Genomic DNA, 17,784 nt, shown 5'->3' on the forward strand with positions numbered 1-17,784 from the left:
TCTAAAGAACTCTTTTCTTCCCACACAGTGTTTATGCATCAGACACAGACTATTTCATTCTAACAAATTTATTTTCTCGATCAGCTCTTACGGAATCACTACTCAAATTAAATTACAATCAAATGATCACATCAAAAGATACCCTTATTACCTAACAACTGTCCATATTTTCATTTCATTTTGATTTGTGCTCGTCTGAAAAAAACACGTAATACAAGATCTGGGGAAAAATAAATTACCGTTTTGCAGCAGTTCATAAGTATTCTGAATAAAATATTAAAAGAAGTCATTTAATGAAAATATAAAGCAAATATTTTTAGATCAACAATGGATCTAACAATTCTATATTGCCGTCTTTTGAAAAGTCTGTTTATTAAAACCTACCAAAAACACTGCTTGGAAATGGCAGTATTATATAATCACATCCACAGCACCCATTCAATCAAAGTTGGCAACGGATTAAGGAGAGGAGTCCAGAGAAGCGCAGCGGCTGGTGCTCAGTCTTTCTAAATCCCTTTATCTGAGTCAGTCCAGAAATAAAAAATAAAAAATATTAATAAAAAAAATATTAGCGGTGGAATCTTTAGGCGTCGTCCGCCCAAGCCCGAGTGGTAGCCGTTAAAGCCGGGGTTGGCGGCCGGGCCTCGCTCCGCGCCCAGTCCGCCCGCGCGCGCCAGCTCGGCCCGGGCCTCTCCCACTCCTCGGAGGACGTCCCCTTCTCCCTCGCCCATCCCTCTGCTCTTTTGTGATGCTTTTATTTCCAAGGTTACTTTGAGAATACTTATTCTTTTCTTTTGGCTTTGCTATACAGTCTGCTAATTTCAGAAGCTGTGAATATATATATTTTGCTGGAGACTGTTCTTTTTTTCTCCTTCCCATTTCATAGTCAATTCATTTGTCCCCAATGACTTTAATATGGCCAAGAAAAACAGGGTCCCGGAGCACAGAGGCATCCCCTGATTAAACCCGGTGCCTCTGCTTCCTCTCAGATCGCTCCCAAGAGGCAAAGTTTTGCTGGATCACTGCAGGCAGCCCTTTGGAGGGAGGGGGTGGTGGGAAAGGGGATGCGATTTTTTTTTCCTTTTTTTTTTAAGAGGAGAGGATGAGGCAGGTGCTAGGTGCTGTCCACCGCTGCCGGGTAGGACTTCTCAGGGTGGGAGAAACCTCACGAGTGCAGTTTTGGTGCGCTAGGCATCTTCACCCTTCTTTAAAAAGAAAAAGAGAAAGGAAACGAAACACCACCGCAGTATAGACGAGATCTCAGGGTCGCCCCCTTTTTCTCTTCCGGTTTCGTTATATATATGTATATAAAACAGCCCGGGTATTTATTATGCTTTTGTTTGTTTGTTTTGCCCCTCCTTCCTTGGACTTCAAAAATGTCTTCTTGGTCCGGCTCTCTTTTCCTCCAAGGCCGGGCATGCCTGTCTTTGGGCGGAGGGGAGGGCGGCGGCCCGGCCCGGCCCGGTGCGCCCCGGTGCGGGGTCGGCGCGGCGGCGGCGGCGGCGGCGGCGGGGGCGGTGCTGGCGGCGGCGGCGGCCCTCTTCGCGCTGCGGCCCTTGCCTTCACTGCACGCTCGTCTGCAGCCCGTGGTGCGGAGGTGGCGTGTCGGCGCTCACGGTGCCCACCTGCGAGTAGACGTCGTCGGGCGTCTGCTGTTGGATCCCGGGCGGCGTCATGCGCTTCTCCTTCTGGCGCCGGTTGCAGAACCAGACCCGCACCACCTCCTTCTCGAGCTGCAGGCTGTCGGCCAGGTTGGTGATCTCCTGCGCAGAGGGCTTGGGGCACTTGAGGAAGTGGCTCTCGAGCGCGCCCTTGACGCTCACCTCGATGGAGGTCCGCTTCTTGCGCTTGCGGCCCTGCGCCGCGATCTTGTCGATGCTCGTGGGGCTGCCGGTGCTCGAGTCCGCCTCCTCCAGCCACTTGTTCAGCAGAGGCTTGAGCTTGCACATGTTCTTGAAGCTCAGCTGCAGGGCCTCGAAGCGGCAGATGGTGGTCTGAGAGAACACGTTGCCATACAGCGTGCCCAGCGCCAGCCCCACGTCGGCCTGCGTGAAGCCGAGTTTGATGCGCCGCTGCTTGAACTGCTTGGCGAACTGCTCCAGGTCGTCCGACGTCGGCGTGTCCTCGTCCGAGTGCGGGTCGTGGCTGTTGAGTCCGGGCCCCGCGCCGCCGCCGCCGTGGTGTGGAGGGCCCTGCGCGTGGTGCGGGTGCGGCGGGTGCGGGTGCGCGTGGTGGTGGTGGTGGTGGTGGTGCTCGGCCAGCTCGGGCGTGTCCCCGCGCACCAGCCCCGGGTGCACCAGGCTCTGGGCGCCGCCGCCCGCGCCGCCGCCGCCGCCGCCCGGCCCCGGGGGCGCGCTCAGCATGCCGTTCACCGTGAAGCCTCCGGGCTGCGAGTAGAGCAGACTCTGCGGCGGGGGCTGCTGGCCCCCCGCCATGGACGGGAGGTGGGCAGCGGCGGCGGCGGCTGCGGCGGCGGCGGCTGCGGCGGCGGCAGCCCCCCAGCCCCCCGGGTGGCCCTGGTGCGGGGGTGGCGGCGGGGGCCCGAGGTGCGGCGGCCCGCGGTGGTGCAGCGCGGTGCCCGCGTGCAGGTCGTCGCGGCCGGCGCCGCCCTTCACGTCGGGGCCCTGCGGTGGCGGCGGCGGCGGCGGCTGCGGCGGCTGCTGGGGACTGCCAGCCATGCCCACGGCGCTGCCAGACCACGGCGAGCTCGCCTCCACGGCGGCAGCGGCGGCGGCGGCGGCGGCGGCGGCGGCGTGGGGCAGGGCCGTGACCCACTGGTGCGCGTGGCTCAGCATATGGCCGCCGTTGCTGGCGGCCATGGCCCCCTGCATGAAGTCGCTCTGGACCATCTTGACGGAGGACGGGTCCCCACGGTAGGCGCCCGAGGTCACGGCGGCGCTGCCGGGCTGCATGCCGCCCCCGCCGCCCCCCGCGCCGCCCCCGCCGCCGCCGCCCCCGCCGCCGCCGCCGCCGGCCCCCGCCGCGTCCGAGTGCACAATGGAGCCGGCCGCCAGCAGGCTGTTCCCCGGCAGGTAGGGGTTAGAAGCCGCCGTGGCCATGCCGCTCCGCTCCCGCCACCCCACCGCCGCCACCACCGCCGCCGCCGCCGCAGCAGCAGCCGCGGCCGCCGCCGCCGCCGCCGCCGCGCCCCCCCGCCTCCCGCCTCCTCGCCCCCCTCCTCCCCCGCCCCCGCCCCGGGCCCCTGCCGGCCCCGCCGCCTCCGCCGCCGCCGCCGCCGCCGCCTCCGCCGCCTCCCCAGCCGCCGCCGCCGCCGCCGCCGCGGCCCCCGGCTGCAGCTGCAAGGCCGCTCGGCAGGGCGCGGGGGTCGCCGGCCGGCCTGGGTCAGCAGCAGCAGCAGCAGCAGCAGCAGGAGCAGCGCTCTGGGGAGGGGGCCTCGCTCCTGGGGGCGCGCTCCGTGGCCACCCCCTTCAGGGGGGGTCGTGGCCGCCCCCCAGCCCCGGCGCGGTCGGCTTGCTCCAGCAGGGCTCGCCGGGCGGGGCGCGGGCCTGCGCTCGGGGCTCTGTGCCGGGGCGCGCCGGCGCCCGCTCCTCCGCCTGTCCTCCGGCGAGCGCCGACGCTGCCCGGGCGCGGGGCTCCGTCCACCTGCTAAGTGAAGGTTTCACGGGAGACAACAAAGAAAGAAGCCGTTCCTTTCTTCCTCAACCAAACTCTGGACGACCAGCAGCCGGCCCGCTCCTTCCCTTGCCCGCTCTCTTCTCTCCTCCTCAGGAACACATTTCACTCGTTTTCCCTTAGAGTAGTAAAACTTTTTCGTCCTTGAAGGCGTGGTGATGCTGCCTGCTCGCGTGTGCGGAGAGGAGAGGCTCGCTCCTGCTCTCCCCCTGCGGTCCTCGCGTTTCAAGTTTTGTTCTGTCCTAGGAAAACTTCTTGCGATGGTGCATTTCTCTGAAGTTGCTATTGCCGGAGCTCTTGGTTGCCTCTGAAACAAGAGTCCTTTTTCATTCTCCTCGCAACAGTCACAGTCTGATGCGACATCTTTCCTTGTGGGCAGAAATTAGGAAACAAATATAACAAGGAAAAAATTGAACAGGAGAAAAATGAGGTCGAATTGCTCTGTTACCTTGTTGCTGACGGTTGGGGTTGGTGTTTTATTTTTTTCCCAGCAGTTGTCTGGAGGAGGAGGAGGAAGAAGAGTGCATTGGAGGAGGTGGAGGTGTTTGTGTGCATATAGGGGATCCTTGATACACAACCAACTCCAGTGGGCACGTTGCACGGCTCGTAGAGTGCACCGACGGCGCTGGCACTGGCCGTGCCGGAGCGGAGTTGCAGTGGGAGCTCGCTCTGCGCCCTCGTTCGCGCTCTCTCTCCCTCGCTCACTTTCCCTCTCCCTCCCTCTCTGTCGCCCGCCCGCTCTCGCTCGGATCTGACAGTTCGCTCTCTGTCCCTCCCTCTCAGAGCAGGGACTGTCGAATGTTTACCCTCCGCCGCGAGCGCGCACCCACCACCACACTTTCCCAAATACAAGGAAGTCGAGCACCAGGGCCCCCGCTGATTGGCTACCCGCTGGGTGATTGGCGGGCCCGAAATGACTGGCTCAGGACGCGCGGCCCCCCTTCCGGCCGTTCCGATTGGTTGCTTTTTAATTTAGGCAGAGCGTCGTAGAAGCTGGAAATCTGTCGTCCCCCCCTCCCAGCCTCCCTCCCCCTCGCCACTTTCTCCTCCCCGCCCCTCCCCCGCCACCCCCTCCGCCACATCTTAACTCTTAGAGTCCGGCCGAGTCCTTGGCGTTCCCTCCGCGGTTCTGGGCATTCGCAATAGGTCTGGGAACGGGGAAGAAAGGGGAGAGAAAAGGGAGGGAGGGAGGGGTGGGAGAAAGGGGAGGGGGAGAATCAGAAGGAAAACGAAGAGGGGAAAAAAAAATCGTGAAAAATAGCAACCTACCCACTCCAGCTAGTACTGCGTTCTGTTGCCGCCCTCCCTGCCCCCCACCCCCTGCCCAGAGATTAGTAAAGCGCGCGGCGTGGATGCGCCATTCACGTTAATACCTATAGGCAGATGTGTCCCCAGTGGTTTCAAAGTTTCCTTTTTCCTTCACCGGCCGGCCCCCATCTCTGTCTCGGCGGGGGTGGGAAGGGGGAGCTCGCCTCGCCAAGAGCTCGGGTCGTGGCCACGCTGCTTGGAAATCCGCCACCGCAACTTTCGGCAGCCGCTTCGCGCCGGCGGCGGCCCCCTTTGTTTAAGTTCTCGGATGCCATCATCTGGGAAACCTGCAGCCCAGGACCAGCGCGGTGCCCGCGCGTGCGAGACGGACCGCTCGCCGCCGCGGCTGGCTCTCTCCCCCACCCCTCTCTGCCGCTCTCCCTTTCCCTCCCTTCCTCCCTCCCCCTCCTCTGGGATTCGTGCAAGTAGCGTGCGTGCCCTTGTGAGTTTGGAAGGTGCCGGTCAGCGGAGCCAGGCGTTGTATTTGAAAAGCAATCAGCCCGGCCTTTCCCCATAGATATATCGTAAGTGTATTCCACCCCATGGCGTTAGGAACTCCCGTTGTGGCAGGAGCCGGCCTCAGGAACCGGCTCCACTAGCCGCGCCCTCCACCGCTTACATTGTGTGTGTGTGTGTGTGTGTGTGTGTGTATTTCAGTGTGCTTATTGGTGGTGTTTTGCTTGCTCGCTATTCTTAGGCACGGTGGTGGTGCTTTTTCTTTCTTTTTTGTCTCAGATGGGTTTGCGTAGTGGATGGGGCTGGCGGCGACAAACGCTTTCTCAGCCCCAGCCTGGCTGAAAGAGTTAAGGGGACGGGAGGGGGAGTGCGCGGGGTAGGCGGGAGGAGCCGGGTGGGGGGACGCGGCCAAGCGGAAACGCTGCACAGAGGAACCGCAGCGAACCAAGAAAAAAGAGAAAGTGGCAACGAAAACAAGGGCAAATTGAACCCTCCTCGGGGATTTCCAATGCACTAACCCAACTCGGACATTCAATAAATACATCGTTCCTAATGAGTGTGCGTGTATGTGCACCCCGCACCCCTAGCTGCGGGTGCGCCCGCCGCCCAGCCTGTTCCTCCGGCTGGCGGTCCTGAGCTCCTGCCGCGCCCGCCGCCCGAGCGGCGGCCCTGGACGTAGACGCGGAGCCGCCGGTGTGCTCCGATTAAAACGTGAACGGGGCTGCCCTTCTCTCCCCATGAAAAATTCCTGTGCTCAGCGCAGTTAGGTGAACTCGGTTCAAGCCGGAGCTCTGCAGCCCAGCCGCAGCCACGCAGCCTTTGCGTGATCTCAAAATTCACAGTAGACGCGTAGAACGTATGTAGGAGCTCGTCCAGCTCCAGCTTGCCGGGGGAGAGATGCCACCGTAGGTAGGTTTTAGCAAAGCCATTCTTGCTAAGGTATAGATCGGAAAGGCAGTGGTAACCAAACCCCAAACAGAACGGATTTTTTTCGCCTGCGTTCCCCTAAGGTTCCTTTTTCTATTTATGTATGCGTATATGTATATATAAAAGATGGAACACAGATTTCATTGAATAAATCCGAGATCTCCAGGTGCAGACGTTTGAATGGTCGGTGCCAGCACCCCGTGTTTTCCTTTCCTGCCGATTTTGCTTGGATCCGGCTCAAAAACCGAGAGAGTCTCGTGGTTTTGTTTACACTGAATGGGGAGGATAGGAACAGAGCCACGGGGCCGCCTTTCATTAATATACAGTGAGGATTTTGTCTAAATTACTGCTATGAATTTCACAGTACACGCTTTCAAAAGCAGTCTCAGGTGGCCTGATGAAACGTGATAGCGCCTCTGCAAACAGATCCACTTTCTTTCTTTCTTTTCAAGGAGGATGTGTGTGCGTCTGGGAAGCCCCCCAAAACGCTGCGCTCCTCGATAACAGAAATACGCTGCTGTTGCGAGGTCTGTCCCCTTCGTCCTCCCCCCTTTCGGCGCACTTGGTTCTCCAGTCTCTCCCCAGCCTCCCCCCCCCCCAGCCCCACCCCATCCGCCCCCTCCCTTTGCCGAGTGTGATTGTTTTGTCTGGAAAAAAAAATCCAAAGTATATAACAAGGGGAGAACAGTTAGTGCTGATTTTCATTTGCATACATTTTCATATATTTTGGTGAAAATAATAGACTAGTGGAGAGCTGGGCTTAGAGGAGTCAGTGTAAAGGGAAGACTAGGATGCGTCGCTTCTGGGGAGTTGAGAACATACCTCCCCCCCCACCCCCCCAGTCACCTTATTTTAAAAAAATAATAAAACCTCTTCTTTTATTTTAAAATCTAACCCTGGAAGTTTGCTCGGTAAGTGTTTTTCATTTTCTTTCCTTACTGTCTGCTTTGCTCCCCTTCCTTTCGGTTTATTTATGCTCTGGTAGGGTTGGGAGCTTATTTTCATTGCTTGGGACAAGAGAGGGTTCACAGAGCAACTGTTTTGAAGGAAGGAAGGGAAAGTGTGTTGGGGGAGAGTGAAAAAAACCAGTCCTGCTGAAATATTACATTAAAAATGGACTCAATCCAAAGCGCCCCACAGCAAGGCACTTTGCTTTTTTTTTGGGGGGGGGGAGTGCTATTAATTTTAATTGTTGACTGTGAGGGGGAAAAAAGCCCCAGAAAAGAAGCGATTATAAAGCACGCAGTATTATAAATATTTCTTGTTTTTGGAATTTTTTTCTGGAGAATCATGACTAGAGGGGAAGAAATCCCCTTTCTGTATGCAGTGCTCATGTGGTGAACTATGTGTGCTTGCCCAGGGTTGGGGTGGGGGGATTCCTGCTGGGAGCAGGGGGGTGGGATGAGGGAGGGGGGTTGGCAAAGGGAGGGCAGAGAGCTGAGAAGAAGGAAGCAGGGGAGGAAGAAGAGGCAGGAAGTCAGCGCACCCTGGTCACTGCCTTGTCTGGGGAGCAGGGGCTTCGTTGCAGCCTCCCAGCTCGAAGTGAAAGTCCATCAGAAAGCGGGGGGATCGATCAAAACTAACCAGGACGTCCTGCACTTCACTCCCAGAGGAGGCTGGAGTGTTTGCTTCACAGACTAGGTTTTACTTTGTTTTCCATTTTTGACAGCTGGCCTTGCCCCCCTCCTTGCTACTGTCCCTGGGTTTTGTGAAAATGGAGGGTGCAGTCACTTGCTAGGTGCAGTTAATTAGATAAATATGGCTGGAGGAAATGGCTAGGCCGAGTCCAAGCCTGTGTGAGCACCTTACCTTAGTGAAATTGACTGGAGAGGATTCTTAAAGCTTCTCGGTTTTGTTCTTTTTAACGGAAGCAGCGTCTGGGGTGAGGAGGGGGTGGACTCAAATGGCTGGAATTTTATTGCACTTTTGTATCCCAAACACCTTGCAATTTAAAATGTGTAATTTCTTTGGAAATAGTTGATGCCTAATCAATGAAACAGTTTGTAAGGAGGGAGGAAGAGGTTTCAGTTGGGGGTGGTGGTGGTAAGAATCGCCAGTTTTCCACTCCTTGTTTACGTGCTTGGCAGCGTTGCTTTTGACTGGGGTTAACTCTCTGTGCTCCATTGGACCAGATGCCATATAGAGCTGCTCCCTGAAGATCATTTGTTTCCTTGATGGGGAACATTTCTGAGCAGAGCATATTGGTTGCCATAGAGAAAGAAATAAAAGGAAGAACACTAGTCACATTAAGCTATATGTTTGTGCACTGGGCTTTAGATAAAAGGACCTTGGTTCAGCCAAAGAGAAGAAGCCAAACTAGAGATTTCTAGCGCTGCTAAAACTAGCTTTATTTTGTTTTGGACTTTTACAGTTGAAACATATAAGCTAATTTTATTGGTGGTTGTTAATTTTATATGACACGGTTTACTGAACAAAATAAACTTTGGAAGTGCTCAGGAGTCCCACTGCGGACTTGTCAGCAGGGGGCGCACTGACTCGTCTTAGCAGGTTCTGAGGAAAACCTGGCCGTTTTCGAAAGCAAATCTGCTCATCCAAACTTGCCAATGGAACAAACAGCCCTACCTTTCCATACATATTCACAATGAGAAGTGAATTCATTGCATAACGCAGGGTCTTAAATATGAGGACAATGACCTCCTCATCTCCCACCCACCCACATCCGTGAAATGGCCCTGAAAGAAATACACTTAAAAAAAAATTCATCCATTTCTCTCAGGGAAGAGTATCTAGGGCTGGAAAACAGAATTGGGCTGTGGAAGCAAAAACTCTTTGAAGAGATCCTTGAGGGTATGTAATGAGCTACTTAAGAAGGTGCCTTTCAGGTTGTATTTTTTGGGAAACAGTCAAGAAAACAAAACGCATTCTAAGGTACTATCTATTAAGTAATGAACGTTCTTCAACTTGATACATGCTTTGACTTCTAAATAAAACTCAAGCTCCTAGACATTTAGCCCAGGCTCCAGGATCTCTGTTACTCCATTTGATACTTAATGGCTACTTTAATTGTTGGTACCTCCTATGGTTGTAGAAAGATTTTGGATTCATCCTTGAAAGGCTTGTTAGGGAAAAGGAAATACAAAATAGCCATTGCTTAGAAGTAACTTGGGCTTGAAACTTTTTAGCACAACATTACTTAACACAGTTGAAGAAAAGTTTTAATAGAGCACAAGGTTTCCGCCTCAGAGATTTTTAGATACTGCCAGCGAAGACTGAACTTTATTGTGGTCAGGATGAAAAAGATGTGGAAAATTTCCTAAAATAGTGAAGGGCAAATCCTGACCAGTTCTGAGGAATTAGTCAGTTTGTCACTAACAATTTTCCCAAGGAGATTTAGAGACTATGACTAAGAAAGGGAAGCCATGAGTGACTGGAAGTGAGAAGCTGGCTTCTCTGGTTCAGTAGTTCAACGCACCTGTGAATGTGTCACCGAGCCTGTTAGGAAGGGGCACATCACGTGAAAGCTCGAATGTTCCTCTGGAAGAGGGGGGGAAGCCACCTTATTCTTTCTAACCCAACTCCGAGTCAACCAGGTTCCAGCCCTGAGAAGTTTTTCTTTGAAACTAACTTTAAAAAGTCAAGATTTGGATTTAAATGATATTTAATCTAGGAGGGTTGAAAGATTATGGGAATGATGTAAGCAAAGGAGACACTCTGAAAAATATTTTAATTCAGTGATTTTTGCCTGCAAGCTCTCACATTTAGAGTCAGGAAATGTACTGTCAGGTTTGTGTTAATAAAACAAAGTGGAAAATTGAGGAAACTGTGTAATTTGAACCCAAACATTGCTTTTTCACCAGCTATCTGGACATTTTAGACAAAAGACTTCTGGGGGCGATCCACATGAACTGGACAAATGCCTCAGAGCTCTCGCTTACTTTGCATGCCCGGGCGCGGAATGCGTTGAAAAATTATTAAGGAGCAAGGAAACTTTTCTATTTACCCAGACATTTTACAAAACCCTAGTTAAGCAATAATAGGACATATTTAGAGCATAATTTTTTGTATCAATTTTTGTGAGATCTGTGATTGCTACTATCTTGTCTGCTACTTACTTTCCTTTTTTTACAAAGGTATTAAAAAAAAAACCCCGAAAGGAAAAAAAATGCTTGCCCCTCATGATATCTATAGTCTTTTACCTAAAAAAGTAAAAGAAACAGAAAATGATAATTTGGGGTAAAGCAACAAGTTAATTTGAGAACTGACATATTATAGAGACGGCGTTAGCGTTCTGTTATGATTTGGAGGTGGAAGCGATCGAGCTGGGTGTGAATTAAGATCCAAAGTGCTGGGCAAAGCTACAGACTTTTAAATTGTTGGGGATGGTGAAATTGCTTTTGCCAAGTGAGAGAGTGAAGAACATTAGCTGAGTCAAATGCACAAACACATAATGGATATTCACTCCTTCGCTTCCATTTGAGAATGCTGAGGTGCCCTGATATTTCAGCAGAGCAGAAGCACATCTACCATTAGCATTTGCAAGTGAAAGTGTTAAGCATCCTCACAGTCTACACTGTGTGCGATATACAAAGGAAAGGGCTCTTCAACCATAGTTTTTGGGTAGAAATGAGTATTTTTCGTCCTGGCAGTGGATGAGTTGTTTGTTGGTCTGCTGAGTTTTTGAAGCACACCGATGGTTCCCCCGGTTCTTTGTATCGCTTTGATAACAGATTTATCTGATCTGTAGGAAAGGAACAAGCACTTAGTTTTCTTAGATGGGTTTGAAGGAGCAATTATAAATTCAGACACTATGGTTTCTCACCCTACATTAAGGAGCTTTACTTCTGATGCATATAGGAAAGCTTTAAACCACAGGCCCTTTCAGATTGTGGAATCTAAATTAAGAAGTCATGGTAAGTTGGTAATCGAGTGTATGCTTTTAAAACAACCCATTTCCAACAGCTCACCCACTCTAGCTGCACGCGTGCACCTGACAAGTCTGCAGTGAAAGCTACCAATCACTAGGGAAGCCGGTCACTGACACAGGGTGATGGACTATTCTCCCCAATCCCCCCCCAACCCCCACAGCCCTACCCTACCCCACCCCACCCCACCCCACCCACCAACACAGTGGTCTTCTTCTAATTTAAATTCCCAGGGATAGGTAACATAGAGCCCAGCTGATTGACCACAGAGACGATGTATTATCAAAAGCATGTGGGTATGTCCTAGCTAGAAAAATATTCCAAGGTCAACTTGGTGTTTTTGTGTCTATGTTTTTAAAAACAAAACTCAGAGAGAGTGACTCAGCTTTGGCAGAGGGGTGGTTGGCTTTTTTGAGCTTGTGGTCCTAACAGAATTGAATTCTCGTCTCCCTTGAGGACATCCCCTACCCCAAACATTCCCTACATATCATACAGCATCTCCTTTCTGGGTTGGAACCAGGTAGTCTTGGGATGGATAAGAGTCGTTGTGGCACACCAGAAAACAATTCTTGCAATTTGGTGCTTCTGTTTTTTTATTATTAGGTTTTTGGTTTTTTCTTTTTGACATTTGACCTTAGCTACTCTCAGGACCTGGGTGCAGATTGCAGCTTGTTGGACTGAAAGCTGCTCTTTTGGGCATTTCCCCCAAATGGTGCTTATGTGGAATTTTCTCTCCTGTGAATGCTGAAGCTCCCACTTCACTGTCCTGCTCTCTCCCTTAGGCCTACCCTAGACCAGTCAGCCTTATGGGGTCCTCAAGAAAGTGTGGCTATTTTGTTTACTTTTAAAATACAGTACCAATATTCACTGGCATTTGACACTTCAAATACTCCAGGGTTTTCAGCAATATAATTTCAGCATGAAAATATCTGGTAAAGAGACTTTGGTGGTAGAACTAAGTGACCTTGCTCACTGTAGCTTCATGAAATTGGGGTGTCTTAGTCTCAAGTTAAAAGTTATGTGTCTTCTATTGCTTGGAACACTCACCCTTCCTTCCAAATTTTCTCTGGGGGCCTGGTTACTCACTAAAGCCCAAGGGGAGGACCCGAGGCTTACAGCGGTGCTTGACAGACATCCACTATGAATTTAGCATTATATCAGGGTGCATGAAGTCTCCAGAACGGAAGGCATGCATTGTCCAAAGGGTGTGGCTTGTGTTCCCTTTATTTTTATTTCACATCGCAAAAACAAACCAGTAAAACTTCACTTGGAAAAACACTGACTATTAAAGTCACCTAAGTTAGAAAACACTACAATTTGATTGCGGGACGGGAGCGGGGGGGTGGGGGGGGTGTCTAGCAAGAGATTGATTCCTTTCCAGGATTAGAAAGTCAGGTTGGAAGTTTCCCTAGAAAGGTTTGCTTTGGGGGACACCAGCGCTTGAGGTCTCCATTCCACAGCGGCGGGTCCCTTGCCCACCCCCCCAGTGATTTGTGGCCATCAGAAGCGACTTCTCCCGAATAGGCGGCGACTTGCTGGGGTCCCAGGGCCAAGCTCTGCTTCCTTAGACTGCATTTTATTTGGAGCACAGTTTGCATAATAAAATGAAGAGGGTCCCTTTACTCCCCAAGCACTCCCCTATAAGGGCTTTCAGACTGTTATTTGAACACCCAGAGCGGCCTTCAGAAGACGAATTAGCATTGCTTTTCTACGGAAAATAAAAACGAAAAGAGATTTTTAAAAAGGCAAAGAGAAAAGGGAGTAAGGTAAAAGGAGTGAGGTTGAGGAAAAAGCAGGGCGAGATGGAGGAGACCGGGGACAGGAGAGGACAAGAGAGAGGGAGATGGGGGTGCGGGACAGCGAAGAGGTAAACGCTGAGTCACCCTAACAGGTCATTGGGTACCCAGGAGCGAGATACGGCAGCCCAGGAAAAGCCGGGTGCAAATCGCACCCTGTTTTCCAGGTCTCCTTCCCCGCCTGCTGTGGAAGCGCAGACTCGGAGCTCGGCGCCGCCCGCCCGCCTTTGTCACCGGCTCGGTGCGCGGCCGCGGGCTCCCGCGGTGGGCTTTGTTCTGGTGGAGCAGGGCAGGACCCCTCGCACCGCCGCGTCCCCGCCCTCCCTGAGCTGGGGACGGTGGGGGTGGGGACTGGGCGACAGGGACGGGGACCAGAAGAGCATCGGCGGGCGGGCGCCTCCGAGCCTGGGATTTCCTTCCTTGGCTCCTTTTCGCAATTGAGCTGTTCTCCCTTCAGGAAGGGGGCCAGGGCTGCGCAGAAGGAGGGCGAGCGGGAAAGGGGGCGAGGTGCCGCTCTCGGTGCCTGCGTCTGAGGATTTGTATTGTATGCATGTCCGCATCGATGGACGGATGGACGCATGTATGCATGAGGAGAACCGTTGAATCTGGTCCCAGGTTCTAGGTTTCGGGCCAAGGTTCTGGCAGCAGCAGGGCGTCTCAGGTCTGTGCCTGGTTATGCCCTGAGATCTGCTCTCAAGGTGCTTTGGGGCCGCGGGTGGGCGCTGTGGACGCGCCCTGGGTCCGGGGGCTGCCCACGGAGAGCGCACAGATCCCAGTCGTGGAGGCCTGTGGCGGGGGACAAAGAAGCAGACACTCGAGCAAGCAGAGGGCAGGCGCGCACGTGCACCCACGCGCGCACCCCACCTGGAGCCCCTCCCCATGTGCCCCCGCGCCTCGGAGCCCAGGGCTCTGCGTCTGGAAAGTTCGCCCCTTGCAGAGCCGGCTCTCTCCTCGCACCATTACATTTAGCAAACGGCGTGTGAACGTGTGTCACCCTCTCCCCAGCCACCCCCAAAGGTGTGGACAGATTGCAAGAGTTGCTGCTCTGTTATTGTTTGTCAAATAGGCCCTTTCTCTTGGGAGAGGGGCGAGGGGCATGTGGCGGATCCCGGGCCAGGATTACATTAATCAAAGCATTATTTCCCCAGAGAAGCCAAGCACAAATGAGAGCAAATCCTAATAAAATTGGATCGCGGAGAAATGGTACGCTTTAAGTAATCTGTACCGCCTGACAAAAATCTCACATGTATAAGATGTGGGTCTTTAAAGAAAAAGTCCGCACACCTCTGGCCTTGGCTTGGCTATTGGGTGGGGATCAGGATGAGGGACAGTCACCACGCAAAGCTCAGCTGAACTTCTTGAGTGACAAGGGGACGTGGACTCCGGAGTTGGAGGTGCCACAAAATCAGGTCTACTCCAAAGTCACTGTTGGCCCGAGCCCCCCCAACCCCCCGGGGAGTATCTGCAGAGCCCCTGGGCCGGATGAAGTCCCCCTCGGTGCCCTGCGAGGACGCGAACTCTGTTCCTCTGGGAACGTAGCTCTCATTTTCCTTCTCCAGCGAAGCTGTAGGGTGGGCAGGTCCCCGAGGCTGAGGGCGCAAAGCTCCAGCGAGCGGGTAGGCGGGCGCGGCCCGCGGGCTGGGCAGGGGCCGGGCGCCCGGGCGCGGCGCCGGCAGCGGATTCCCAGGGCTCCCCGGGCCCCCAGCAGAGGGCCCGGCGGGGCCGGTTCTTAGGCGGCCTCGGTTCCCCTCGGCCAGGGAAGGGATGTGCGTTTGAGGGTGACTGCTGGGACAGCCGAGGGCGCAACTCGCCGGCGAGACTTCGGGTACTTTTGGGTCCGCCCCAGCCAGGAGGCGAGGCTCATCCGCCTTCGTCGCCCAAGTAGGAAACTTTCCGAGGCTTTGTGCAGCTCTGCGGGGAGAGAAAAGCAAAGCTCCCCCTTCCAACCCCGTAGCGATGATTGAGTCAAGCAAAGCCAGCCAGCCAGGAGGCACGCTCCCCCAGCCGCGGAGACCCGAGAGCCGACGGCGACGCCTCGCGGCCCCTCGTTGGTGACAAGTGTGAAAACACTGTCTCAGTCGTGCGGCTGAGCACCAGGACCCTTTCAGAGAGGCGCCGAGGAAACCCGCTCGGTCCGGGTCCTCCGCCCGGCCCCTCCCCTGCGCCCCGAGGCTGGCTGCTAGGCCCCCATGGGGCGCGGACGCGCCGACGCCCCCTGCAGGCCAGCGCCGGGAGGAGCCAGCGCGCCGCCCGCGGCCATGCCCGGGCCGGGTGGGTGCTCCGCGCTGCCCGCGCCCACGCCCCGCCGGCGCCCGCCCGCACGCCCGGCGCCGGTGCCTTTCCGCAGGCGAGCTCCCGGCGGCCGAGGAGCGGCGGGCAGCGGGGAAGGAGGGAGAGAGGGGAGCGCGGGACGCGCGGGGCGGGATGCTGCCGGCGTCGCCCCCTCCTCGGTCGCCTTCCCGCCCCCTCTCCAGTCCGCGCCGGGCAGCCCGGCTGGTGCGGCGCGCGAGCCTCGTTCCCGGCCCGTGGCCTCCGGAACCCCGAGAGGTCGCCGTCCGCTCGCAGGGGCCATGCCGGGCGCCTGGCGGGAATGGGCCGCCTCACCTCCGGCGAGCGCGCTTCGGAGGGGCCGCTTGCCCTGCAGTCTGGCGAGTAGAGCGGCTTGGAGGCAGTGTGCCTGTGCGAGGGCGGGTGTGCGTGTGAGTGCGGTGCGCGCGCAGGGCAGGGCAGGCGGCGTTAGAGGATGCTCTGGTGCAAGCGTAACCTTTTCAGCCTTGAGATCTAAATCTGCAACCCTAGAGCTTCTCCCGCCTCTGCCCCCCCACCACACACATTCTCTGCACACGCGTCTGCTTCTTTCGCCTTCATCCCGTCTGATTCCCAAAGAGATCCCCCTTGCGGTCCGGGGATATTCATGGACACGCTGACCCACGTGAGCGAGGGTAATGCTGAAAGGGACAATGTTCTCTGAGAAATGCCACCGAGAGAATTCCCATCATTCAGCCTGCTCTTTAGACTGGATTTCCCCCACCGGGAAGCCACGTTTCAGGGGGCTTGTGTATCTGCTTCCTCTCTGCCTTGGCCTTAAAAATTGCTGCATGGAGGTTGTTTTTATATTTGGAGGCATAGGGACGAGGTAGGAACCAACTGAAAGTCACTTTTGGGGTGTCTCTTTAGCTGCTCAGCTGTGGTCCTGTTATGTGCCACTGTCCTCAGCCCCTTCCACTTTGCTGGCTCCTTTCCAGCGATGGGAAATTTGGGGTGGAAGTGAAGACACCCACACCTTTTCCGTTCTGAAATAATGATTCTCCTTTCCTCCAGTCTGCGATTTGCATAATTTGGAAAAAAAAAAAAACAAAAACCCAGAGCTGTCAGTTATCTTCTCATTAGAAAAGAGAAAGCAGACTAGCAGAAGAAAACTTGGGCCAAATGAAATTCCTCCTTCTTAAAACATTAACCAGTCCCCTCCAGACTGTCCGACTCTCAAGGGGAAAGCAGGGCAGAGAGAATTCAGAAAAAGGCTAAATATTTCTCTCCTACACCGAGAATATGAGCCTAATTGCTAAACTGTATTTTTGGTAGCATGAGGTTCAGAAGATCCTGAAAAGAAACTTTATAAGTACTTTTAGTTGTCTTCTTTTTGCCTTAATGTTTACATCTGAAGATTTTCAAGAATTTGGAAATATCAGTGGTATATAGTTTTTATTTCTTGGATTTATTCATGTTAGGTGGTTTTACTATTAGCCAGAATTCTTTGTAAGACCTCCTGTCCTGGAGAAGGTCTCTAAGTAAAATTTACACATACTCACCTCAAGAGACCCTCACCAGTCAGTATCTTGATACAATTTCCATCACTCCTTCTCCTAAGATAACTTATAGACTGCTAAATTTTAATAAAGAGTGTTAATGGTAAAATGTTAATGTTTAAGTAGATGAACTTTTGTTTTTGGAATCAAAGCTTAGCTATTCTTTGAATTCTTTATCAAGCTGTTTGACCACAGGCCTTCCTAACAGAAGGGAAAGGTGAAGAGGAGGTGGCACTTTAATTTATTTGAACTATATGTTGACATAAGACCATAAAACTAGCCTTTTGGAAAACAGTAAATAACTAAACCATGTCTATAAACGCCCACCACCTTTGGGACTGTGAAAAAAATAAAACCTCATTACTTTCATAGAAAACAGCGCTCAGTTAACAGTTAACTAAAATATTGTATGGCAATCCTTAGAAGCTCCTCCTCCTCCTTCAGTATAGTAGAGTTTGGTAATGTACACATATTTATACACGATGTAAATATACATATGCACAAGGGTAGATGTTTATGTACATAACATAACAAAATATATACATACCCCAACTGAATATATTTGCATATAACAAGCCCATGTGTAATATACCAAACTTCTATGATTAACAATACGTTCTATAACAGATAGTCTTAAAATAAGAGGAAGAGTGAGTAAATCTTATCCCTTTTGAAAAACTTTTTAAAATTTCCTTTGAAATCTGAACTGTACTAACTGTAGATGACGTCACCGAAATCAATAAATAATACATGCATAGTATTAATATTTTAAGCACACCACCATTTAAAGTCCTATGAACTTAAAGAACTTGTTTTACATAAAAAAAGGGGACCATACTTTAGAATGCACATTTAAAATATAAACATTCTATCTAAAGTCAGGTATATTTTGTCTTTTTTCCCCCTGCAAATGAAATACTGTTGTCTTAGAACAAAAAGTAAATTCTGGACACAACAAAAAAGAGCATTAGTATT

The 17,784-nt window shown here is 53.0% G+C and overlaps 2 protein-coding genes and 2 long non-coding RNA genes across 17 annotated transcripts in view; 1 reads left to right on the forward strand and 3 right to left on the reverse strand.

Annotated features, from left to right (window-relative positions):
* Window positions 1-1,416: 1,416 nt before the first annotated feature.
* Window positions 1,417-3,123, reverse strand: POU3F3 (POU class 3 homeobox 3). Its single transcript, XM_070573373.1, has one exon. The coding sequence runs from the start codon at window positions 3,057-3,059 to the stop codon at window positions 1,563-1,565; it is 1,497 nt and encodes a 498-aa protein (XP_070429474.1). The 5' UTR covers window positions 3,060-3,123; the 3' UTR covers window positions 1,417-1,562.
* A 677-nt stretch (window positions 3,124-3,800) lies between these two features.
* Window positions 3,801-5,312, reverse strand: LOC139075675 (uncharacterized). Of its 2 annotated transcripts, none has more exons than XR_011526303.1 (4): window positions 5,007-5,312; window positions 4,722-4,781; window positions 4,082-4,131; window positions 3,801-3,940 (listed from the first exon to the last, which is right to left on the reverse strand). It is a non-coding gene; the product is annotated as an uncharacterized lncRNA (long non-coding RNA). The 2 variants fall into 2 exon arrangements; XR_011526304.1 differs by having other exon boundaries at window positions 3,865-4,001.
* LOC103563832 (uncharacterized) overlaps window positions 5,200-17,784 on the forward strand; it is a 51,104-nt gene continuing 38,519 nt past the window's right edge. For 6 of the 13 annotated variants that reach the window (XR_011526292.1, XR_011526299.1, XR_011526295.1 and 3 more), the window contains exon 1: window positions 7,087-7,235. This is a non-coding gene — a long non-coding RNA (uncharacterized lncRNA). Of the gene's footprint in view, window positions 5,466-6,969; window positions 7,236-17,784 lie in introns of those variants that run through there. The other 7 variants (XR_011526302.1, XR_011526301.1, XR_011526300.1 and 4 more) reach the window with 6 other exon arrangements.
* On the reverse strand, window positions 13,666-15,871 carry LOC139075490 (collagen alpha-1(I) chain-like). The gene is made up of 3 exons (XM_070571911.1): window positions 15,829-15,871; window positions 14,288-15,602; window positions 13,666-13,789 (listed from the first exon to the last, which is right to left on the reverse strand). Exons 1-2 carry the CDS (start codon window positions 15,869-15,871, stop codon window positions 14,335-14,337), a joined length of 1,311 nt encoding a protein of 436 aa, XP_070428012.1. The 3' UTR covers window positions 13,666-13,789; window positions 14,288-14,334.

The sequence above is a fragment of the Equus przewalskii genome, chromosome 14 (assembly GCF_037783145.1).
Source record: "Equus przewalskii isolate Varuska chromosome 14, EquPr2, whole genome shotgun sequence".
NCBI lineage: Eukaryota > Metazoa > Chordata > Mammalia > Perissodactyla > Equidae > Equus > Equus przewalskii.

Excerpts from the sequence above, each read along its gene's own strand:
- POU3F3 (XM_070573373.1), bottom strand. The coding sequence starts at position 3,059 with ATGGCCACGGCGGCTTCTAACCCCTACCTGCCGGGGAACAGCCTGCTG.
- LOC139075490 (XM_070571911.1), bottom strand. The coding sequence starts at position 15,871 with ATGAAGGCGAAAGAAGCAGACGCGTGTGCAGAGAATGTGTGTG. Across the intron at positions 15,603-15,828 it reads GTGTGCAGAGAATGTGTGTG|GCGGCCCATTCCCGCCAGGC; the intron begins GTGGGGGGGCAG and ends GCCGGAGGTGAG.